Below are 25,177 nucleotides of genomic sequence, written 5' to 3' on the forward strand. Positions count from 1 at the left end.
TTGGCGGAGAGAGCTGGGTTTCCGGTGGGAGCGATTGCCGAGAAAGAGAAGGGAGGCCGCAAATCGGGACAAGGAGGAGGGGGGCTGCCCATCGCGGAGAGGCCCAGGCAGTCAGTCGCCGCTCGAACCCGGGGTAAGTCGGGGCCGGGCCTCGAGTCGCTCCCGAGGGGGGGGGAGGCTTCGGGCGCAGCTGCGCGAGGGCTGCAGCGAGGCCCGCTGAGAGGCGCGCTCGGCTGAGGCGGCTTTTGCGCCGGGAGACGCGAGGAGCTCGAGGCCTCCGTTGAATTCAGATCTCGCCTCAGGGGAAACCGTCGAGCGGCGGCGGCGGCGGCGGAGGACCGTTGAGGGTCTTGGGGACGAGGTTAGGGGCTCGGGCGGGGGGACGCTGCAAAGTACGAAGCGGGGCAGGGCGCCGGCGGGTCCCGCGCTGCGCCTGGCTTTGTAGCGGGGACCGGGAGACAAGGAGCGGCGGCTCTGCACGCGAGGAGCGCCGTGGGTAGCGGAGGGAGCATCAGCGCGGCTCCCGGGAGATGTCGCCGCACAGGCACGGAGCCAGAAGGAATTGGGGAGGAAGCCCTGCTTTGAAGTAGTGGCTGGCTGGGTTGGTTTGTTTTTTTTGCTGGTGACCCTTGAGGCAAACGTGAGGAAGGCTTTGCTGCCACTAACTGAGGGATTGTTTGGGGGGGGGGGGCGGGGGAAGGACATCTTTTTAAAAAAATAATAATAAGCCACTCAGCTCTTCCATTTAGGAACAGACTTTGTATTTGCCTGAGAAGGCAGGATTGTACTGTATTGAGAATAGAATTGATTAATGCAGGCCTTGTTTGTGTTTAAAAAAAAGGAGTTTTAATGGCCTTGTTAAAAGGTAAACTAACGCTTGGATTGCTGTTTTCAATGTTTTGATTTATTTTAGGGTATCTCTAGGTCATGTTATATTAAAAGCAAACCCTTAGCAATTTACTACATAGTTTAGTGTGGTTGCAGACCTAGTTAATGCTGACTGCAATGATCTCAGGAAAATTGCAGGAAAACACACACACACACACAGAGTAAAGAATGCCAAAAGTTTAGATTGATTTTATAGGTTTTGATGGCATATTTGTTGGGTCTTTTCCAGAATGCTTTATGTTGTGCTATATTTGCACTCATAAGTACCTATAGAAAAATCAGATCGATCGCACCCAGAGTCGCTGCAACTTGCCTGAAATTGCATAAGGTGCTTTCCTATGGGTATGGGGAAAGGTCCTGTATCATTTTTTTATACTGTAGTAAAAATCATGACATCCTCCAGATTTTGTCAGCATTTTGTCTCCTTCTGATAGAAATGGACATCTAACTTTAATGACTAGTCCTTGGATAAAATGAGAGAGACTGTTTTCATAGATAAAAACTGCTAAGTTTAATATAGCCTATAATTTATGATCTCTTGAATATCTTGGTTTTTCCCGTCCTGGCGAATGAACAGTTACTTTTTAACAGAGCATTTTGTAACTCCCCAGTTGCTTCCCCCCCACACACACACTTAGGAGAATTATAGGGAATTACCTTGAAATATGTTAAGTGGTTCAGGCTGTTGAAAGTTATTAGGGCCCTGTAATAGTCTATTCTTCAGGTATGCAGCATTATTTCAGTAAAATGGAGGATTTCTTTTGTCACTCATTTAGAATCTTTTCATATTTAGATTAGATTTTTGTTCATTTTTTAAATCTCTATTCACATAGCTGGCACATACATTTTCTTTGTCTGAAAACAGAATTTAATTGCAATGAATTTAGACGGGTTTTACTTTGAATCCATTTACTTCATATTGCAAATACTGATGAAAACAAAATTGTTTATGCAATTGACATTTCACTTGATATAGTATGTGTAAAAATATATTACCATTGTTCTTAAGGTGAATTATACATAAAAATGGGATGACTTCTACTTGGTATGCCACACAAAGTACTTGAGAAAAAAGTTTCTGTCTAGTTTTTGCACTGTTGTCTGCTGCTGCGTGTCAAGAGTGTGAATGTTTTTTTTCCACAGATTAATTTGCAAGCTGTTATAGAGCTACAGAGTAATTCTTGGACATTTAATAAAGCTGTGTTACTGACCTTTATTATGCAAGTTGTCAAAACAGAAGAGCCAGCTGATACTATAGAATTTAAGGCAATATGATTGTAAATGCCATCTAAATATATGTGTGCTGTTCAACCAGAAAAAAGTTTACTGTAACTCTGCAAGGATTGACAAGAATACAGTGTTTTGAAGGGGAAATTATTCAGCATCTTCATTTTTTTAATTTAATCTGCAAATTATCCTCAGCTATGGAAATCCAGGACATGTGTTTATAACTGTAGGAATATAATCATGTATCTAAATATGTCACAGGAAAGCATGTATTAATAGGACTTTGGGGTGTTCCAGCTATTCACTTTCTTACTTCCGTTTTGAAAGGTGATACTGGGATTAACAGTCTCCTGCAAATTGTGTGCATACCTGTAGTTGCTGTTGACTTCATCTCAAGTAAGTGGTGATCAGCTGAAATGTACTCTTTATTTCCATAATTATTTTTAGAAAAACCACTAATGAATATTTTAATTTAATTACAGCAGCTTTCTTTCCAATCAGTTTTTTCTTGGGAGCTACCATTAGTAAAATCATTTATTTTCACTTATTATGTTACCCTCATGTTCGTTGTTGGAAGCAGCTTAGTATCTGAAATTCTTAAGATAATTGAACATGGGCTTTGATTGAATTATGCTTTAATTTTTTTCTGACTTTTTCCCACATTATAACCAACTATTAGGTCTGCAAATAAGTTAGTGTTCAACTGCAATGTTTGCTGAGGGACATAAGTCTAATATACTTAGTGTACACTACTAGTACACTAAGGTTGCGATGGAAGTTAAAGTGTCTCAAATATGTTTTCTTTCAGATACCAGCAATGGCAGCCTCTGGCAGTAGCAGCAGTGAAGAAGAACGTAGCCTCCGTGAATGTGAGCACTATGTCCAAAAACATAACATCCAGCAACTCCTGAAAGATTGCATTGTCCAGCTTTGCACAGTGCGACCTGAGAGACCTATGGGCTTCCTCCGGGAATACTTTGAAAGACTGGAAAAGGTAAACACCTCATAAAAGAAAGACAAAAAATAGAAAGCCACTCTCAAAATAATGACAAATCCTATGCTTGACCTAGAGCACATCAACATTTCAAAAAAGTACAGCATTATTTAGTTCTCTAAAATGTGAATAAGAACAGACTTTGAGGAAATTACAGAGGCAGATCCCTTTGTATAAGATTCTGGATTGTTTTTATCATACTCATAGCAACTCTCTTTGCTTTAAGAGATTTTTATTTAGAATATTTTAGCTCTTTGCTTTTCCCACATAGAAACAAAACCTTCAAATATATTCTTAAAATCAAGTTCAACATCAGTTTTCAAACTGGACAGGAAAGGCTTGGCCTATGAAAAGCATATTATAGTCCAAAATGGAAAGAATCAGGGCTTTTTTCCTCATAGAACGCCCAGAACGGAGTTCCGGCACCTTTTTTGGATGGAACCTTGTAGGGTAGGCAAGGCATGTGTGTGTTCCGGCACCTTTTTCTTTTACAAAAAAAGCACTGGAAAGAATCATTGGAAGATAGAAAACTCTTTATTATTTATTACCATTGGCAGGCAGAAAAACTTTGATTGTACAGTATCTGAGTATTCTGTGGTGCAGAAATTTATAGAGATTAGGATTATAATTGTTCTATGCACTGTACTATTTTTTTGGTAAATGAGAAGTTACATCTGATTCTTCTTAATGCTGAGGGTTTGTATGCTGCTCAGAGTCAATTTTGATTGGAGAAAACTATAAGCCTTGCATACAAACAAATATACATGAAGTTGGTGCCATTTTATTTAATGGGAGTGAAGATGATGCTTTCATTCATTTTGTTGAGTCTTACACTCTCTTCAAATAAATTGGGTTTGGCATGGCTGAAGAAATCAAAATAGCTAACTTCAGACTTCATAATAAGCCTTAAAGCAAGGATTACAAACTCAGCAAGGGGATACACACAGCATATCAACCCCAAATCATGATTTGGCTTAGCATATTGTGTGAAAGAATTGGTAAATGATGTTAAGGCATAAACATTGTTTACAAAAAAACAGGCTTTTCAGACAAAACAGTAATTTCAAACAGACTACATTATGACTTAATATGAATGCAGCCAGCATGACTGAATTGTGGATGGACAACAAGCAAAGAAAAAAATTATAATGTTAATATGTTGCTAAGAAGAAAAACTCCATAAGATTTGTCATAGAAATATGGCATTGTTTATGCTTATAATTCTAGAATCTGGTTTTGACATTCTTTTTAAAATATGATCTTCTGGTTTGAACATATTGAGTGACTATTCATGGAACCTGCCAATCAGAATTAACTATTTTAGGGACACATGCCATAAATAGAACTAATTAAGAAAGTGGGTTGAGTTTATGCAAGATGCTAAGGTATACAAAAAGTCCAGTTGCATATATGTTAATCTACCTTAATATATATGCATGTGCAGTTACTAAATCTGTATCTGTTGGTTAAACATTTTGCATAACTGCAACCATTTTATGCACATTCAAAAAGATCCATATACATAAATTGTGTTTACTGCTCAACATGGCTACAGTAATATTTTCTTCTTGTTCTTTGCTGTCTCAGTAACAGCTTCTCCCATCTCTATGTCAACATTCTGTGGAAGGAGAGAAGGTCAGCAACATTCATGGCATAGCAGTTGATTATCTAAAGGCATATCACAAGACCAATATTTAGCGTTTTTCTGTAGTCACTCTGAATTGTTAGATTAATACATTTAAGACTCTTGGGACATAATATTGGAAAACATATGCTTTGCTTTGCGTAGAAGTACAAGTACTTTTAATTCACCCTTTAAGGTTTGATACATAAACAGTACTTTGATGGGTAAGATTCTTGTGATCCATGCAGCTTTGAATTTGGCTAGATCCAAACATTGAATTATGTAGTTCTATAAAGGCAGTCGAGTGATAGTGTGAGCTTTTAAGTTCCTGGCTTGGATTCACAGATGTCTTGTGCCAGCCGAAAGGACTATCTCACTGCACACTACCATGAATCTGAATTCTTCTATTTACGTACTTATCCCCTAGTGCCCATTTGTGTCAGGGAAGAAGAGGCAACCAGTAAAATTCTTTTTTTCTAGATCCAGTGGAGGTTTCTCTTACAGATAAAATTCTTCATTGCAATTTAATGTTTTGAAGTGCACTGTATCAAACCAATAGATTAATGTACTGATTTTTAGTTTATTTTTTTTAAGCAGGAGTCCTTTGAATAGGGACTGATACATAAGGAAAGTGTGTTTATTTTAAAACTATTGGTCTCATGTTTGATAAAATATTTAAAATGATACTTTTTATTTTAATCAAAAATTGGTTCCAGTAAGTATAAATAGTACAGTGTAATAGTTTTATAAGTAACACCCCAAATTTCCATGATGATTTACATCATTTGCATAATTTAACATAGATTGCATGATGACAATGACATAATTTGCATATATGGCAATTATATAAATTGTTGTAATACTATAGTATCTGCTTTAATGGATTGCCATGAATAATTAATATTTTCCCCCCTCTGATTGAGATTTCACTCTCAAATGTACCCATGATCTAAAAGAAAATCCTGTTTATGCACATAGCTGTGATACATTCTTGCACATTTTTCATTGATACCTTATTCTCTATCATGAGAGAATTAACCCATCTTAATTCTCAAAATGTTGTCTACTAAAACAGCCACTATGCTACTATACAACATGCTGGCATGTTCTTTCAAGATCTGAATTGTTGGTTTTGTTGCTTGTTTAATATGCTACTTATAGGATAGTAATTGTATTCAAAAATAGACATTCAATGTTGAACCAGCAAATTTCATAAATTTATATATTGTTTTACATGTAAGTTGCTAATTGTCTCTTTTTTCTGTTGTCATGTGTGAAATATAACATTTTAATTTACAAAAATGTTATATTTTTATGATTTTAAAATGATTGTAATTAAAATTGATTAAAATGTTAAATTATTTTTATTTTAAAAGTTACAAAACCATTGCACAGACTCTACTTGTCACTTTATGCAAACTGCTAGATAGGAATTTCAGCATTATGTTTTAAAAATTAGCAGGTAATGACAAGATTTTTTACATCATTGGGGCTTCAGGATTCATAAATTGCCTCTCTTTTTTCTAAATTGTAGAAGGGTATGCAGATTGTTCTAAAATTGTAGAGGTGTATAAGTATCTCTTCCCTTTTTAAATGTTAATGCAATATGCAGTGTGATTGTATCAAAGCCTAGGTCACCCTATTGATTCAGTAACTTAACTAACTAATCTTCAGTTCAAGTATTCATATGTACTTGGCAGCTTAAAATGACTTCACCGAAGAATCAGTAATAACTTTAGGCAATTCTAAGTACAAGATAGTTGACAAGAATGAATTTTGGTTTCTATTATGTGATCCAGTTTGAACAATATAATTTATATATGCGTCATGGCGTATGAGTTTTGTAAAGCCAAATAAGGAAGAAGAAATAGACTAATATCTATGTGGCTTAAATTTCTGTTTCCTTCTAGGAAGAAACAAAGCAGTTTATCAGTCAGCAGAAAGCCAGCTCTCGCGCAGATTCCCGTGAAGATGAAATTTCTCCACCACCACCAATGAACCCCGTGGTTAAAGGTCGCAGAAGGCGTGGTGCCATTAGTGCAGAAGTTTACACTGAAGAGGATGCTGCCTCTTATGTTAGAAAGGTGCTGCTTCGATATTTTGTATAAGCCTTACTTCATGACTTGTATATTATTTTCTCCATGCTTGGGCTTCTGGAACCTGTTTGAGGAGACAAGCTATCTTTGATTCTATTGTATGATTTCATCTCACATTTTCCCGACATTAGATCTCCTGTGATACCATCTTTTGATCTATAAGGCTTTTGTATAGTTTATACAAAGCCTGACTTTAAGAACCTGAATTATGAGAAATTCATTAAAATGTTGACTGGTTTTTTGGTGCCATTATGCTAGCAAGAGGGAAGAGTAAGACATAGATTTTGTTGCTTTATTCATTTTATCTCACCAGCAAAATCATCATGTTCTAAATTATTGGAAGTTCAGGAGATGGTTTCTAAGACACTATTGTTAATGTAACGAATGGCAAATATTTTTCTGTATTTTTGGACTTCTGCTATTTTTTTCTGTAAATATCAATAGATTTGCTATTCTTTTGGGAAGAATAACTCATTAATTTTTCCCCCCCGAATTTGTATTCAGAACTTTGGCAAAACAATACATTTGATCATTGGTAATTTTTTTTCTTTCAAATTAATAAATATATCATGTTAGATTAAACTTACCTCTTCGGACAAATGGTATATGATTCTGTCAAATAAAGGTTAAATTCAGGGATGAATGATAAATTCACTTAAAATGTCTTCAGCTAAAACTTTCTGGGTGTCTTGCATACCGCAGGTTATTCCAAAGGATTATAAAACTATGGCTGCCTTGGCGAAAGCTATTGAGAAGAATGTGCTCTTTGCCCATCTTGATGACAACGAAAGAAGGTAGGGTCTCTTCATTTAAATCAAACTAGAGACTGAACAGGTATCGAGGATTTTCCAGTGGATTTGGGGGCTGTGTAATTTTTTTAACATCAAACTAAGGTTTTTCCAGCTGAATTCATTAAATTTGTTTTGAGGCAAAAATTCTTGTATTAATCTTACGTAAAACTGAACTTAAATCCAGTGTATAGCTTTTAGAATTAATTACTTAAAATATTTAAATTATTTAAAGTTTCTAACTTTAAATAATACTCCTGTAGATTGCAATCTCCTGTAGATTGCAAACACTCCCGGTGTTTGCAATCTACTTTTTTACTTCCTAGGCAAGACTAATGTATACTCAATGTATACTCCTCATTGGTTTTTGCCTGAAAAGTAAATTTTTAGAGGTAAAAGGCAAGGTTCTCAATTGCAGTTTTTAACCTGCCTGAAATTGAACTTGGTTTTGACTCATTCTATATTGACAGATGCACATTGAATGGAAAGTGTGGATTGCTCTGTGTGCAGAGCAAACAAGACTGTGCTGCATTGGAACTACTGTTCTGTTTTGAATGCAGCAGGCTTTGTAACTGCTGCGTCCAAAAGAGGATGACAGCTTGCCTGCTCAAAGTTTTTTCAGTCCAAAATCCAAAAATTGAGGATCTAGAACTCTGGAATCTTCAAGCTGCAGTCACTTGTTCTGAGTTATTTTCATTTGCTTTAATTTTAATAGAATTAATTATTCTCTGAAATGAGCAGATTATCTGCTTGATTCCCGATTATAAAAGAGCCTTCAAACTGTGTAGATACACTGCCTTAACCAAAGTGTCTTTTTGGGGGGGGGAATATGGGAAAATCTCATAAGTATTTGCTTTTGTATCCTCAGGAGGTTCTGTCTATGGAATATTCCTCCTAGACTCTGTATTCCATAGGGCATTATAATAACCTCGTGTCACTCCCGGTGTTTGCAATCTACTTTTTTACTTCCTAGGCAAGACTAAAAACATATCTAAAGGCGAATTGTAAGATTAGAGAAGAAAAATCTTATCATTGTCCTTTGGTACAATTAGTACTCTCAAATTAGTTTTCAACTCAGATAAATATTGCTTTATGAATTTAAGTTTGGAATTTGCTGTTTAATCAAACTAAGCTAGCTATTACCCATATAAGGCTGCATGGATATTTTTAATACTATGAGTCTCTCTCTAACTTATCCAGCAGTTGTTGTTGTTTTTTTGGCAAAGCCAGTTTTTAGTTGTATTTAACAAAATGGTGTTCATTATGGTTGTCTTAGAATTGAAAAATTGAAAACAAAGTGGACTGTTCACGTTACAGATTCCATTATGAAAATGGAATGAGGTAAGAAATAACAGAACACCTCAGTTCAGCAAATGAATGTCAGCTGTAAAAAAAGACCAAATCTAGACTACTCATAAAAACCATTCTTTCTGATAACTTAGTCATAACTAACAATATTAGCATAAATGTTTTCCACTTTTTCCTTTTATGCTAAGTGAATCTATACTCTTTCAGTGATATATTTGATGCGATGTTTCCAGTCACTTATATTGCTGGTGAGACTGTGATACAGCAAGGTATGTGATTCATTTTTTTTGATTGGAATTTATTTCTAAGGTATTGGCTCACGTAATTGTTTATTTTTTTTATAGTATACAGGGAGTGCAGAATTATTAGGCAAGTTGTATTTTTGAGGATTAATTTTATTATTGAACAACAACCATGTTCTCAATGAACCCAAAAAACTCATTAATATCAAAGCTGAATATTTTTGGAAGTAGTTTTTAGTTTGTTTTTAGTTATAGCTATTTTAGGGGGATATCTGTGTGTGCAGGTGACTATTACTGTGCATAATTATTAGGCAACTTAACAAAAAACAAATATATACCCATTTCAATTATTTATTTTTACCAGTGAAACCAATATAACATCTCAACATTCACAAATATACATTTCTGACATTCAAAAACATAACAAAAACAAATCAGTGACCAATATAGCCACCTTTCTTTGCAAGGACACTCAAAAGCCTGCCATCCATGGATTCTGTCAGTGTTTTGATCTGTTCACCATCAACATTGCGTGCAGCAGCAACCACAGCCTCCCAGACACTGTTCAGAGAGGTGTACTGTTTTCCCTCCTTGTAAATCTCACATTTGATGATGGACCACAGGTTCTCAATGGGGTTCAGATCAGGTGAACAAGGAGGCCATGTCATTAGATTTCCTTCTTTTATACCCTTTCTTGCCAGCCACGCTGTGGAGTACTTGGACGCGTGTGATGGAGCATTGTCCTGCATGAAAATCATGTTTTTCTTGAAGGATGCAGACTTCTTCCTGTACCACTGCTTGAAGAAGGTGTCTTCCAGAAACTGGCAGTAGGACTGGGAGTTGAGCTTGACTCCATCCTCAACCCGAAAAGGCCCCACAAGCTCATCTTTGATGATACCAGCCCAAACCAGTACTCCACCTCCACCTTGCTGGCGTCTGAGTCGGACTGGAGCTCTCTGCCCTTTACCAATCCAGCCACGGGCCCATCCATCTGGCCCATCAAGACTCACTCTCATTTCATCAGTCCATAAAACCTTAGAAAAATCAGTCTTGAGATATTTCTTGGCCCAGTCTTGACGTTTCAGCTTGTGTGTCTTGTTCAGTGGTGGTCGTCTTTCAGCCTTTCTTACCTTGGCCATGTCTCTGAGTATTGCACACCTTGTGCTTTTGGGCACTCCAGTGATGTTGCAGCTCTGAAATATGGCCAAACTGGTGGCAAGTGGCATCTTGGCAGCTGCACGCTTGACTTTTCTCAGTTCATGGGCAGTTATTTTGCGCCTTGGTTTCTCCACACGCTTCTTGCGACCCTGTTGACTATTTTGAATGAAACGCTTGATTGTTCGATGATCACGCTTCAGAAGCTTTGCAATTTTAAGAGTGCTGCATCCCTCTGCAAGATATCTCACTATTTTTGACTTTTCTGAGCCTGTCAAGTCCTTCTTTTGACCCATTTTGCCAAAGGAAAGGAAGTTGCCTAATAATTATGCACACCTGATACAGGGTGTTGATGTCATTGGACCACACCCCTTCTCATTACAGAGATGCACATCACCTAATATGCTTAATTGGTAGTAGGCTTTCGAGCCTATACAGCTTGGAGTAAGACAACATGCATAAAGAGGATGATGTGGTCAAAATACTCATTTGCCTAATAATTCTGCACTCCCTGTAGACTTGATAAAGAAAGATGTTCCAAAGATGTTACAGGTAGTCCTCGACTTACAACAGTTGATTTAGTGATAATTTGAAGTTACGATGGCACTGAAAAAAGTGACTTATGACCCTTTTTCACACTTATGACCGTTGCAGCATCTCCGTGATCAAACTTCAGACACTTGGTGACTGATTCATATTTGTGATGGTAGCAGTGTCCCAGTGTCATATGATCACCTCTTGCAAATTTTTGACAAGCAAAGTCAGTGGGGAAGTCAGATTCACTTAACAACTGCAGTGATTCACTTATCATCTGTGGCAAGAAAGGGTATAAAATGAGGCAAAACTCATTTAACAACTGTCTCACTTAGCAACAGGTAATTTTGGGCACAATTTTGGTTGTAGACTACCTGTGTTCACTATTCAGTATATTAGGGTTTCTTCTGATGTAAGTTATTTTACCTTGGTAATGTTTTGATAAACTTGGTAAATTGGTTAAGGTTGGGGATATCAAGCATTAAAAACAAATAGCAGCCAGCATTGCTTTTTGCAGAAGCTTTTACACTCTCTTGAGGGAAGCTGGTTGATCCTTAACTATCCAATCGTGGCTGAATAGCTCCATCTTTTTATTAATAGTTAGACATGGAATACAAAGTTTAACTTACGTGAATTTGCACCAGAAACTGAAGGAAGTACTGGCTATTCTAAAATTATGCCAAATATAAAATTGTAATTGTATGTATTATGTTGATTGGAATGTTGATCTAAAATGTTCTATTGATGCTGGAATTAAAAGGCACATCGCTAATGCTTTTTAAAGAATTAGAAAAGTTATTTCACACACTATCCTTTTTTTTTCTTAAGGTGATGAAGGAGATAACTTCTATGTTGTTGATCAAGGAGAAATGGATGTAAGTTTTTTTCCTTAAATAAATATATTAATCTAGTGCCATTGCATGGTTTTAATACATGTAATGTTAAAGATGGTCATGATTATTAAATACAATACAAATAACCAGTTGGGATTTGTGGTCTGCCTTTCTCTAAACTTGCCATGCATTTTCTGATACGTTTTCATATAGCACAGGCTACTGTTGAGACTAAATTAAGACATTGGTTGGTGCTTTCACTGTGTTAAGCAGTTTATTTTAATCATGGCTTATAAAATTATGATTAAAAGAATCAGGAATGAAAAGTATGAACAAAAACAACTTAAGTGTCATTGGGAGTTGGGCAGCATATACATTTAATAAATTTAATTTTAAAAATGAAGAGCTTGGTCTGGGTTTCCCCATCCTATGGGGAATTAAAGGGACTGGTCTCTTCAGTAGTAATTCCCACTGAATGGCACAATGTTCCCTCCTGAAAGCAGGATTCACCCCCATTCTTGTGCTCAAGAACTTTCTCAAAATGATTTCATTTCAGCAAAACCTGGGCCCTCTATTGGCATGTACCACTTTTTATTGTTTTGCGATATCCCTGTACATCTCTATTGAATGGGTTGTTTTACTATATTGAAACGTTCACTGTTTGGATTGCTCACATACAGGTAGTCCTCGACTTGAATTTATTAATTTAGTAATTGTTTCAAGTTACAACGGCACTGGGAAAAATGACTTATGACCAGTTTTCAAACTTATGACCATTGCAGCATCCCCATGGTCACGTGATCAAAATTTGGGCTCTTGGCCATTGGGATGCGTTCATGAAGTTGCCCTGTCCCATGTGATCACCATATGTAACCTTCCCAGCTAGCTTCTGACAACAGAGTAAATGAGGGGAGCCAGATTTGCTTAATGATGGTATGATTCACTTAATAACTGCAGTGATTCGCTTAACAACTGTGGCAGAAAAGGTTGTAAAAGGGGGCAAAACTCATTTAACAACTGCCTTGCTTAGGATAAAAAAAATCAGGCTGAGTTGTGGTCGTACGTCAAGGACTATGTGTATATACAGCTAAAGCCATTTAGATTGGAGCAGTCTATAAGCAGTGAGAAAAAAAATCCTAGTAATACCTTTGAAAAGTTGGCATAGAAAGAGTATTGATCTCTTGAACCTTGCTGTTGGAGAAGACTCTTGAGAGAATGCCTTGGGCAGCCAAATAAATAAATGGATCATAGAATAAATTGTTCTAGAGTTCTCAGTCAAAGCACAATGACCAGGCTCATATTACCATGTTTCGGATACATTATGTGAAGATCTAGCTCTCTGGAGGTTTTTAATGCTTTGAAATGAAGAGAGAAAAAGAAGAATAGGGTGTCTAGCAAACCCAATGACAATGGGTTTGTTATTGAAAGATCTGAGGGATCAGATTGAGGACAGATCATCCTCTTATGTGGTCACTGAGTCAATAATTACTTGATGGCACATAATTAATAAAAAGTAACTTGTACCCTAGGTAGTACATTGAGGTAAATGAATAGAGTGAACCCTTTTATTATGCAAGTATTGCTTAAGCATTTTTCCAGACAGAAACAACCTCTTGGTGTTTGCATATTAGGAACACATGAGAAATTATTAAGATGTTATTTATTTGTTTGATTTCACTCTGTTCTGGAAATACCTCAATGCTGTTAACAAAATTTAAAACAGAATGTAAAAAAGATTTTCTTTTTTAAAAACTAGAATTAACAAAGTACCTACCAAAATTGAAACAAAATATATTTTGAAATAAATGTGTATATATTCCTCCTCCAGGTTTATGTGAACAGTGAATGGGCCACCAGTGTTGGGGAGGGGGGCAGCTTTGGAGAACTTGCACTGATCTATGGGACACCCCGAGCAGCGACTGTCAAAGCAAAAACCAATGTGAAACTGTGGGGTATTGATCGAGATAGCTATAGGAGAATCCTTATGGTAAGCATTTCAATGTCTTGAAAAAAACAATGTATTTATACCACGCTTTGGTGTGTTTGGGAAAGTATATCAGTAAATGGCAAGAGTTATAATGAACTGATAGGAAGAACGACTGAGTAGTGATCACTTCATCTGAACGTAGCCTTTCACAAAATGGATGTTGGATGTGACACAGGTGTGTTTATGTTAGCGATCAAATCAATGCCCATGTCTCTGCTTAATTTAGGATTAAGAATTGAACCTCACTTGATAAGTTCTTGTTCATCAGGATTCCTGAATAATACTGCTTTGTAATTTTTTGCTCAAGAATACTCTGTTCTCACAATAATCATTTATGCCAAAATAATTCATCTAAGATATCACAAGTTAGCTGTTTATACTAAGTGATACGGAAATGCACAATTCTTTAATTTCCACACTTCCGGTGGGACTTGTACAATTTTAGCTTGCTAAATCCCAGTCAAACATATTTATTGTTTTCATCGGTGAAGATGAATGACTTGACAGCTCAGTTTCTGAAATTCACACTTGCTGCATTGTAAATGTTAAAGGTGAATCACAGACATAATAGTTTTCTCAGAAGTCTTCAGCCATATTATTAACTATGATATTGAATGAGTTCTGGTTTTACAGAAATCTCAGTAATGCTCTAACCTGACCTCATAAACCTCATTTAAGCTGAGCAACTTGAGCTTTTCATTTTTTAATCTGCCATTTAATCTATTTGCGCCTCAAAATCTTACTTTAAATGAATGCTTTTTATGTAGTGGGAAGGATATGAAACTCCAATCATTAGCATTGTAATAAAATTAATTTATTCAACTGTAAACTAAATTGATGTTCCTAAATAGATACTGGTTGAAGGAAACAAATTATTTTAACAGCCAGAAATAAATAAGGAACTCTTGCTTATAGTTAATTTCTTTTGTCTCATGATGGCTAGAGAGTGCAAAGAAAAAAGGAATTTAACTTCTCTTTACACTATGTAAAGAGCCATACTCATAACAGCACTGTTTGATGCTGTGAACGGAATATAATTTGTGAATTTTGGACCAGGTATCCATGTCCCAAGAGGGGTTTTGTTTTTGTATTATACATTAAGAGCCTCTTAAAGGCCAAAAACTTTCCCCACCCAAGTTTAGCAGGACTGACAACTAAATGGGTGCACGTGGAACTGATGTTTTAAAAAATAAATGGACATAATATGCCATATAGATACTTAGTGTAACTATCTATATGGCATATTATGTTCATTTATTTTTTAAAAAATGTAAGTCATCTTTTTGCTCTCCTGGGTCTCTAAATAATACACTTAAACTATTATTTATTATACAACTATTCAATTAAGGAACTAATAAACCAAGAACTCGGAAATAATACTAATACTCTCATGATAGGAGAGTATTCTGGCTTCCTAAAACAGCAAAATAGAGATAATACTGATTTTCAGGTGTATTTTCTTCCCCAACTTCCAGGGTAGCACACTGAGGAAGAGAAAGATGTATGAAGAGTTTCTTAGTAAAGTGTCAATACTTGGTAAGTGTGACAAATTTCTTGCTGTTACTAGTACATGAGCAGATAGAATATTACATGCATTTTGTTATTCTATATGTTGTTGCTGCTCTTCTCCTTTTTTATTTATTATTTTGCATTGTATTGTATTGGTGTTCTCTTTATCATCCTGATTGCACCTTGTCAATAGCCTGAATGACATAAATTCAGGGGTTTCATTCTTTTGACAAAAGTTTGGCTTTTGACTAACTTGCATTGCTGAAAAACAACAGAAAATGTATTTCATTTCTGTACGTGCTTCAGCACATAGGTCAGCTACTGCTTCCTCTTAAATATTTTCCTCCACAGTTTTGTTTGGTGTCCTTCAGTCTTTTATTTTTTCATTCAACTCTTTTCCTGCATCTTTATGCTTCCTATATATCTTACGTGTATTTGCGCACAATTATGCCCATGTCATTTATTTGTTTATGTACTTGTGTAGCCTATCTCCAAAACAGGATTTTAGAGTCCAGACATTGCTTCAGAACATCTCTCTGTGCTACATATTAAATTGGCAAATGTTGTGCAACTTTGCTATAAAGAAAAGCAACTGTATACGAGAAACGTATTGCTTGTAAGGATCTGTTGTATGTTGATCTACGTACAATATTGTCTATTGTAAGCGTTTAGGTATTTTTAAAAGAGAATTTCTGATCACTTTATTATTATTTTTAAAAATACCTTGTTTATGTTGATGAACTATTACGAAGGGATAATATTTTGAATAACCCACCACCCTAAGAATTAATTTTGACTTTGATTCAGGGAACGTTTTTGTTTCTTAGAACACAGATACAGAATGGGTTTGTTTTGGATCATTTTCTATGGAGTATTACCAGCTCTGTGAGCGAAAAGAGAATCTCCTTATTGAACCTGGAACATACTGCCAGAAAGGGATGTCCATTAGAATTGCTAGTGTTTATGCTAAAACTTCCTCATTAAGTTGCAGATTCTTAACTTCCAACAGCCCCAACAGTGTGACTGGTATTGAGTGATATTGGAATTTGTATTTCAGTAACTTGACAGGTCACAGTTATCTTACTCCTGACCTATTAATTAAAACATAGTCACCTAATCTGCTATAAAGGACCTTGACAACCCTTTGGGCATTGTTGAAATATTATTATTTGAATTGCCAAATTTGTGATGTGAATGAATGTTAAATTGTTTACAGTAAAGTGAGAGGTTGTGATTGAACAGGTTACATAAATGGATGCTGGGGTAGATAGGAGCAGAAAACCCTCATTTGAAGTAAACACCCTAATTATAAATCTTGGCAACCTAGCAAAATTTGCCTTTAAATGGTTACCTTTTCATTCAGAATCCCTCGACAAATGGGAACGTCTCACAGTGGCTGATGCATTAGAGCCGGTACAGTTTGAAGATGGACAAAAAATTGTGGTGCAGGGAGAACCCGGAGATGAATTTTTCATTATATTAGAGGTGAGTAATCATAATTTGTATTGTTTGTTAAATAGTTACAGCTTTAGCTTCGGTTCTCTTGATTTAATGTTTTTTTTTTTTGCAATATTAGAGTCCAATCCTTATGAAATACGAATTGTATTTTTGAAAATGTATAGAAAAACACTAGCAAGATGACACTGAGTTTAAAATGGCTCTCAGTAAATTTAATTTATTGATCACGATACAGCAGAAAGAATATTCAGTTTGGTTATAAAACAGACTTGTGGGTAATCTATGGCAGCAAGTGCAGGCACACGTCCTCTCTCAGTAGGTCTTAAGGGTTATGGAAACAGTTTAATCTGAGTTATTAAATGGAGATGCCTCTGCTTTCTGAATCTGTGTTGAAACTGTCTTGGCACATAGAAGAAAAAAAAAAGTCACCCTCTGGTTCCTTTACAGGGTACAGCTGCTGTGTTGCAGCGCAGATCAGAGCATGAAGAATTTGTTGAAGTGGGCAGACTTGCACCCTCTGATTATTTTGGTGAGTTTTCCTTTGTCTTCCATCCCTTCCACCTCCCATAAGCATATCAGTATTATCCATCCACTGTCTCGCTAATAGTGCTTAAGTCAGGGAAATACATTGCTCCAGCAGGAAATGTTGACATCAAACTGATACTAATCTGCATAGTAAAAGTTACTTGAAAAAGATGCAATATTCCTCAGAGCTAAATAGATTTTAGTGAAGATGATAGACTTTCTTCTTGGCTGTTGATGACAGAATAGCTTTATGTCCTTAGCAATCTTCCTAAATTCTGGCTTGGAATCCGTCATAAGAGCTTTGGATTGGAACATCATGAAATTGATTGAAATAAAATTCGCCTATTTAGATATTTTATTGTCTGTCATAAGATGATCTTTCTTGCTAGCTCCTCAAAGCCCAATTACATTACTAGCAAGCCACTTGGTATGCAAAAGGCAGTCTCCTGCCCTCTGTTTACTGTAGTTAGCATACCGGTAACTCATTTCTTCTGAAATTAATGTTAGAAGAGGGAAGTGAGGCAAATTTTGACTTTTCCATCAACCCTATATAGAATTGTATCATTTTCTAAAATACATATTCTAATATATGTTAAACTAACAATGAGCAACAGGTAGAAAACCTGTAACCACTAATGGTGTTAAGCCAGTTGTGTTTCATTACAAATAAATCTCAAAAAAGGATCGGGGTGGGGGTGGGGAGAATCCAAAACATGGTATGTTAATCCAGATTTCATGTCTATTGGAAGTTCTGAAAATAATTTTTTTATTTTAAAACACAATTCCCCAACACTGTAAAAGAACATGCTTAACCATCTGAGCTTGAAAAGAGTTTCTACATTCACTATTACTTGGAAACAAGTGAGGCCTTCCCCAAATGTTGAGTTGTGAAGCAAAATTGCATTGAATAATAATCTGTGATTCTCCTAAGGGAAATAAATGGAGTGAAATGGTTTCTCTTCATTCTTAACACATTTTACTTATAATGTCTAAGATCTAGCTTTTCGCTTGAAAGAAAAGTCTAGTTTTCATTTGAAGGCAGATGAGAGTCCTCAGATAGGAACCACATCTCTCTTCATATTAAGGCAGGAATAGACAACCTTTGGGTTACTAAAGTCTACAGTATGCTTTTTGCCTGTATAAGAGCCACAGTGGGCAGAGCAATCCTGGAAAACCTGTGGGATTTGGATTTTTTTCCTGTTTTTTTCACCCTTGGGGTTGTGAGAGATTTTATTCCTTTAATGTCTGTAAAACCTATTTTAAAGGTTTAGTTGTGTTTCCTGTCTTTAAATGTCAGACGTTTTCTCCAGTTTTAAATCATTGCTGGAGGCAGCTTGAAAAATCGGGTTTGACGATTTCATATATCCTTAGAGCCTCAGGTTGCCCACCTCTAGGTTAGCATACACGCCAACAATGCACAATATTATACATAATATATTATGTTAATGAAATTTCACAACAATCATTTCCAAATATTTCCTGTTAAGGAGATAAGGGGGGGGGGAAAGGGCAGGCCATCCATAATTATCTAAACCCCATTAGCAGGGACTAATGAGAGTAAAAGTAGCTACAGTAGTTCAAGAGTTATTCTATTTTTTCATAATGAAAGAGAGCATAGTTTTGGTTCAGTTCACAAGTTAATCAATTTTACATTAATTGGTCCATATGGAATAAATGTCTTTTTCTTGTAGGTGAAATAGCTCTACTAATGAATCGTCCTCGTGCCGCCACTGTTGTTGCTCGTGGCCCCTTAAAATGTGTAAAGCTTGATCGGCCCAGATTTGAGCGTGTCTTGGGTCCATGCTCCGATATTCTGAAACGGAACATCCAGCAGTACAACAGCTTTGTCTCTCTCTCTGTCTGAAGTCTCCCTCCTTCTCAAATACATGCTTCACAAATGCAGACTGTTTTCATTACTCTTGTGCAGAGCCACACGGCTACTGGCTATTGCCGCTTCCTGTCTGTCTGAGAGTGGGGGTGGGGTGGGGTAGGGGTGGGGGTGGGAAGAAAGCAGTTGCTTTTCACAGCATTTTAAATTTTAAGAGCATTGTTTTGGTGCTCCCAGCCCCATTGAAAATAGGGAATTGTATGGAAACTTTTACTGTTACTGCTTCTCTCTGTGCAATGTACACTGTCCAGTATGGCCAGTGACTGCCATTCCTTTTGCTGGGAACAATTCCTGAGCACCGCGGTTATTGCAGTAGAGTTAAGGATGTAACAGTGGGAAATTCTAAACGTGCATTCTCTGCTAGAGAGTCCCATGTTCCTTTTAGGTTGTGATCACTTTCTACTGTCCTTTTCTCAGACAGGGAAACTTACCTTCTCAGCTCAACCTCTTGGCAAAATGTTCTGGATATGGGTGATGTTTGGTAAAGTTTACTGAGATCAGCTTCTAGTAAAACCAGAGTTAGAAGTTTGATAGTTTTGTGCATCTGTATCCATTTCAGGATGGCTTGGTTATTGTTTGTCAGGTTTTTGTATACAAGCTTTTGTTTTGGCAACTATTGCCAAGTGTTGCTATCTTTGGCACAGCAAAAAGTTTTGCCTGTTCTCAGATGTGAATATTTATAATATATGCCTCCTGATTTTTCTCAAAGGGCAACCAATATAGGTGTAGGTGTTAACACTAGTGTACTGCTCCTCAGCTAGTGTGAGTTGTAACACCCCATCCACACTATCTAAAACAGGAAGCTGAAGGATGCATTCTTATGTATGCAGTCTTATGCCTGCCCTTTCCAAGCTTTGCCTTCCCTGTTAACTTTGGAACCAGATAGTTCAGTGATGCTATTTATGTAACTGGTGGTCAGTGCAGGATGGAATATACAGTCTAATTTAGGAAGATGATAGGACTCTGGCTAAAATGAAAGGCAGGAAGCAGAAGAATCAATGCCTATTTCCTGTCAAACTCCTAAAATATTTAGCTGGAAGGAGACACATGCTCTAATTTGTTTGGCCTCACGTTCTCATTGATCTAGTGGAATAACTATTTTTCGAAAGTTAATCCTGTTGTCAAGTTGGAAATGTGTTTCAGTATTTTACCAGGTTTGTGTTAACAATATTCTGTGTGGCACTCGGTGCTACCCACTAGCTTTATTGAATTTCACAGTTGGAGAATGTAAGCAAGTCAGTTTATTTGTAACATAAATGATCGAAAAGTACTGTAGAGCTTTATATGGGAGTGGCAGCAAGTGTTTTGCATTGTTTATGCAACTATTTCTTACAAATCTTACTTGCCTGGTTAGCAGCCCTTCCCCTCGGACAATTGGACCTGGTATACACCTTTCTGACTTGCTGGCTGTTGGAAGAACATTTGCTGATCATTCTTTGTAGTTGGAGGAATAGGAACCTTAACATATTTTTTGAAAAAATCTGTGGGCAGTCGTTGATATGTCCGTATATCTGGATTTGGATTAAATGTAAAATATACATTGTTAATTCCTTCTACTTATCCTAACCACTTTAGTAAGGTAAGGATATCCACCTGCAGTCTTCAGAGATCCATGTTACTTTTTTCTCTAAATTCTATTCAGTTTAAACCTACAGGGATTATTTTTCCTTATACCTTTGTTATTTTTGAAGCTTGATTTGATCCTTGTTGAAGCACCAAAAAGATTTTAAATGTTATGTAAGCGCTAAAGAAAAATGCACATTTTTTTATATAAGGCTTTCTAATCAAGTTTCACTACTGCGTCTTTTTAGCTTGCTGTTTACTCCCTTTTGTAGTTTTACCAACAGGATTTTAAGATGAACCAGCTATGTCTGAGTTAAATATTAATCACAGTTAAAGCTTTACCTTTGTGTGCAATTTAAATATGTTTGAATCCACAGTTGGTATAGTTTGCCTTAGCTAACATTCAGGGCTTTCGAAGATAATCTGTTTTGCTAGGTCACCTTAGCAAATTAAAAAAAAAATCTACTGCCCTAGAGTGCTATAGTAAACCAGAGGACCATTTTTGTATTGTTACCTGACTTTTAAGTCTGACTTACTGTATGTGCTAATATATTCCTTTTGTTATAGATTGTCCTAATGGCAGGTAAAGCAATAAAATGATTTAAATTCTTAAATGTAATCTGTGTTTCATTTTATTGGGCCCTTCCCCTGCTAATTCTTGGGTTGGAAAGGCTAGCTGGGGATGGCCTTACTTTTTTTCTGATACCGACTCACTTTTTACCTTACTTAATATAGCATCATATAGTCAAGGCTAAGGTCTTCCCAGTTGCAATGTATGGCTGTGAAAGTTGGACCATAAGAAAGGCCGAGCGCCAAAGAATTGAGGCCTTTGAACTATGGTGCTGGAGAAGACTCCTGCGAGTCCCTTGGACTGCAAGGCGATCAAACCGGTCAGTCCTAGAGGAGATCAACCCTGACTGCTCTTTAGAAGGCCAGATCCTGAAGCTAAAACTCAAATACTTTGGCCACCTAATGAGAAGGAAGGACTCACTGGAGAAGAGCCTAATGCTGAGAAAGATTGAGGGCAATAGAAGAAGGGGACGACAGAGAATGAGGTGGCTGGATGGAGTCACTGAAGCAGTAGGCGTGAGCCTAAATGGACTCCAGAAGATGGTAGAGGACAGGAAGGCCTGGAGGAACATTGTCCATGGGGTCGTGATGGATCAGACACAACTTCGCAGCTAACAACAACAACAATGTAGCATAGTTCCTTATATATTGTTAAACATGAACTTGTCAGCTCTTCAAAGTAGATCAGGCTTCTCCTATTTGACCATTGACTGGATAGTAGCTCTTCTCCTGTCTCTCTCAGCCATTCTCTCTGCGCTCTATTTTCCTAGGATCTCTGTTAAGGAGCTTCACCTTGAAAAATAGCTACTTGGGTTAAATTATGGTCAGGGCTAGTTTTCTTTGATACAGAATATAAATTTGGTGGGATTCATAAAAAAACACACAACTTGTATGGAAAATGGAGCCATGGTTTACACAGTGCACTAAAACTTAAAATTACATGTTTTGGGCTTAATGTGGATGTACCTTTTATGGCTTAGTGTGTAATGTGCAAACCGGTCCATTGCATTGTAGTCAACAAAACAGAGATCAAAAATTCCAGCAAATGTTTGAATCAATCGTTAGTATATTTTACGGATTAATTAATGGGCCATTAATAAATATGGGCTCTACTTTAAAATTTAAAGTTGAACTGAGGGCTGACCGTCAAATAAATGAATCTTCTGATGCTTTGGCATCAAACAGCACAAGAAAACTTGACATTCGTAAAAGTAAATAGTTTGTAAGATTACTTGATAAGAAACACTGTATTCAGGGTGTTCAGTATTGTAGGGGATTATTATTCCTTTTCATAATCAAGTAGATAGACTTCAAGTGTTTGATTATGGCCAACAAATTCATCTTGGGTTTTTACTTTTATATACTCATGAGTGATCAAGTACACCAAGTTAGTATTTAAACCCACTCTTTAAACTCATATTGATGTTAGTATTAAAAACATGGAAAAATGCCAAAAAAAATCGACCACTGGAGATATTGACTGTACTTTATGGAAACTGATCAGGTTTTACTGCCTCAGATCCAAAGTGACAATGCTGATGCATTCCTTTAATTCCATGGGCCTTTGAACCAGACAATTTTTTAAAAGAATGTTTTAAATCTTCATATCCGGAAACTATCAGTAGAGGGAGCTGAAATACTGTACATTGATGTAAATAATATAACCAATTTAATACTCTTTGATGAACCATTGTTCAAAGATGGTAACTGAGCTGAAGTGAAAATGAAAAATTGTAAACTTTGGTTATCAATGTACACGATACTCAAATATTGAGTATTTTCCTCCAGGAAAGTTTATGGAGTGTCTCCATGTACTTTTCCCAAAGTTGTTGAAATAATGATTGAGTATCCTTTCAAAGAGCAATTGGAGGTTTGCAGCGGTTGCTATACCTCAAATTGATGTTTTTTTCCTGGCTTGTACTCTGCAAATACCTAGACCAGAATTCTCAGCCTCCATGGGTAATAGTAATAGTGAAGCTGTGGAATTTCAGAAAATTGCCTGATCAGGTTTGGAAAATCATCTGGAAGTCCAGTATCGGGTAGGAATTGATACTAGATTTTCAACTTCTGTTGCTCTTTGTAAGTCCATACCTCCTATGCTGAATGACTTTGCCAAAAGCTTAATAGTAATCATTGCAGGTGGTGGGGCAGTCTACTCTGTCCAGATTCCCACACACACAAAGAGCAGAAACAATGTCTATAGGCTGTATGTGTCCTGTTAATGTCCATGATCAAATGCAAGAAATCTTCAAGAGAGATAATTTTCAAATGTGAAACCAACAAATGTTTGGAATTACTGGAGGGACTAGGAGCGACTCGTGGAATTGTCAATATTCCTTGGTGTACTAAAGAAATCAACTTGTTTTGAAGGACCACTGGGTAAACTCAAGTTTACTTCAAAGTATTGGGGTGAGGCGGATGGTTCTGATGACCAGACTTTAAAAAAATTATATTTTAATGATCTTGCATAAATTTACCAGGGAAAGAAACCGTTGATAACTCATTTCCTGAAACACCTTGGGTTCAGCAGCGTCATACACAACTTTGATGACACGATGTAGACCAGAAGACCTGCCATACCTACTAGCCTTAATATTTCCCTTGCTGGTGCCAGATAGTTAAAAGAACTGGGGAATAAAAAATAAATCGGTACCCATAGTCAGTTGACACCCTGCTTATAGAGTAGGGCTTTTCAACCTTTTCACCCATTGTACCACTTTTAGGATATGACAACATCCAAGTACCACCAGTTGCCTAGCAAGGTGCCAAAAACTTGACCAAAAAAAAAAAGTGAAGTACAGGTAGTCCTCAACTTACAACAGTTCACTTAGTGACTGAAGTTACAATGTCACTGAAAAAAGTGCCCCCAAGCCACAGCTGAGCAAGACACCTGCCTACCTGCCTGCCTGCCTGCGCTCTTCCTCCTGTCCAAGGTTTTCATTGTTGTGAACATTTCTGTTGAGGATTGGCAGCGGGGGTGGGGTGGGGTGGTTGATTTTTATTTTTCCCCCTTGCTGGGTGGTTGCAGCAGGTTTTGGTCACTTCACATGACCCTGGGACACTGAGCATCATAAATATGAATCAGTTGCCAAGCATCTGAATGTAAATCACAAGACCCTGGAGATGCTGCAACAGTCCAGCTGATCAGCGCTTCTGGGCTCAGCAGAAGCAGCTGGAGCTCGGCACTGATCCTGGCGCTTCCGCTGAGCTGTGACAGCCCTGCATCTCCAGCCATCTCGCTCAGGCTTGTGTGGTGCTACCACCGGTTCAACTCATTCCCCTCACCCGCTACCACTTTTCTAGTATGGTCGCGTACCACCTGCTAGGTGCCAATGTACCACAGGTGGTACCCGCACCACTGGTTGAAAAGCCCTGTTATAGAGTGTTGAAGGGTAATTATTGGCAAAAAAGAGGGGGAGGGTCAGCAAGTGGATGGGAGATTCCTAGAAGTGTGTGCAACTGGCTGGCACCCTGAAAAGGAGCACTGTGGTGCAAAGTCTGTTTTCAACTTCCATGTGTTTCCTAACGCTTTTAGAGTTGGTGTAGATTACCTTGGTATATTTCCTTCTTCTACTCATAGTGCTGCAACCCACATTCTGTTTGCTACTCTTTACATCAGACTTTGCAGTGAAGGCTCCCACGTGTGTGTGTGCTGCTTCCACTATGATGCTGCTGCATGAAAAAGAAGCACTACTACAGTGGCTAGCTGGCGAAGAGACTTCAGTCAAGATTCTTCATTATTCCAAAGCAAATGACTGGAAAGAATTCAGTGCCAATTGCTATAATGTGAAATTGCAGCTTATATGCATTGCCTTGCTGTCAAGGACATTTGGCACCATATGAAGGCACCCACAACCCAATCCCAAACTGATGGATCCTTACACAAAGGAAAGAGCAATTTCCCCTTCCTTGGCAACCTTGACACATGTGGAATTTTATGCATTAAAGTAGCATTTCTATGCCTGCTTTTTTTTTCTTTCTGGGGTTA

At 37.3% G+C, this 25,177-nt stretch overlaps 1 protein-coding gene across 3 annotated transcripts; it reads left to right on the top strand.

Moving 5' to 3' along the window:
- Positions 1–25,155, top strand: PRKAR1A (protein kinase cAMP-dependent type I regulatory subunit alpha). 3 transcript variants are annotated; one of them, XM_081315828.1, is made up of 12 exons: positions 33–133; positions 2,443–2,511; positions 2,924–3,109; positions 6,644–6,817; positions 7,532–7,623; positions 9,133–9,194; positions 11,685–11,731; positions 13,518–13,676; positions 15,152–15,212; positions 16,549–16,670; positions 17,091–17,172; positions 24,809–25,155. In XM_081315828.1, exons 3-12 carry the CDS (start codon positions 2,933–2,935, stop codon positions 25,030–25,032), a joined length of 1,200 nt encoding a protein of 399 aa, XP_081171954.1. In that variant the 5' UTR covers positions 33–133; positions 2,443–2,511; positions 2,924–2,932; the 3' UTR covers positions 25,033–25,155. The 3 variants fall into 3 exon arrangements, with proteins under 3 accessions (XP_081171955.1, XP_081171954.1, XP_081171956.1); XM_081315830.1 differs by lacking the exon at positions 24,809–25,155 and adding an exon at positions 18,860–21,256; XM_081315829.1 differs by lacking the exon at positions 2,443–2,511 and having other exon boundaries at positions 1–133.
- Positions 25,156–25,177: the final 22 nt, after the last annotated feature.

This window comes from Vipera berus, assembly GCF_964194415.1.
Source record: "Vipera berus genome assembly, chromosome: 2".
Lineage (NCBI taxonomy): Eukaryota > Metazoa > Chordata > Lepidosauria > Squamata > Viperidae > Vipera > Vipera berus.

Bases quoted from the DNA above. Each gene is read 5' to 3' on its own strand.
- PRKAR1A (XM_081315829.1), top strand. From the start codon at position 2,933: ATGGCAGCCTCTGGCAGTAGCAGCAGTGAAGAAGAACGTAGCCTCCGT. The intron at 7,624-9,132 runs GTAGGGTCTCTT...ATACTCTTTCAG, and splicing joins CTTGATGACAACGAAAGAAG to TGATATATTTGATGCGATGT. The intron at 15,213-16,548 runs GTAAGTGTGACA...CTTTTCATTCAG, and splicing joins TAGTAAAGTGTCAATACTTG to AATCCCTCGACAAATGGGAA.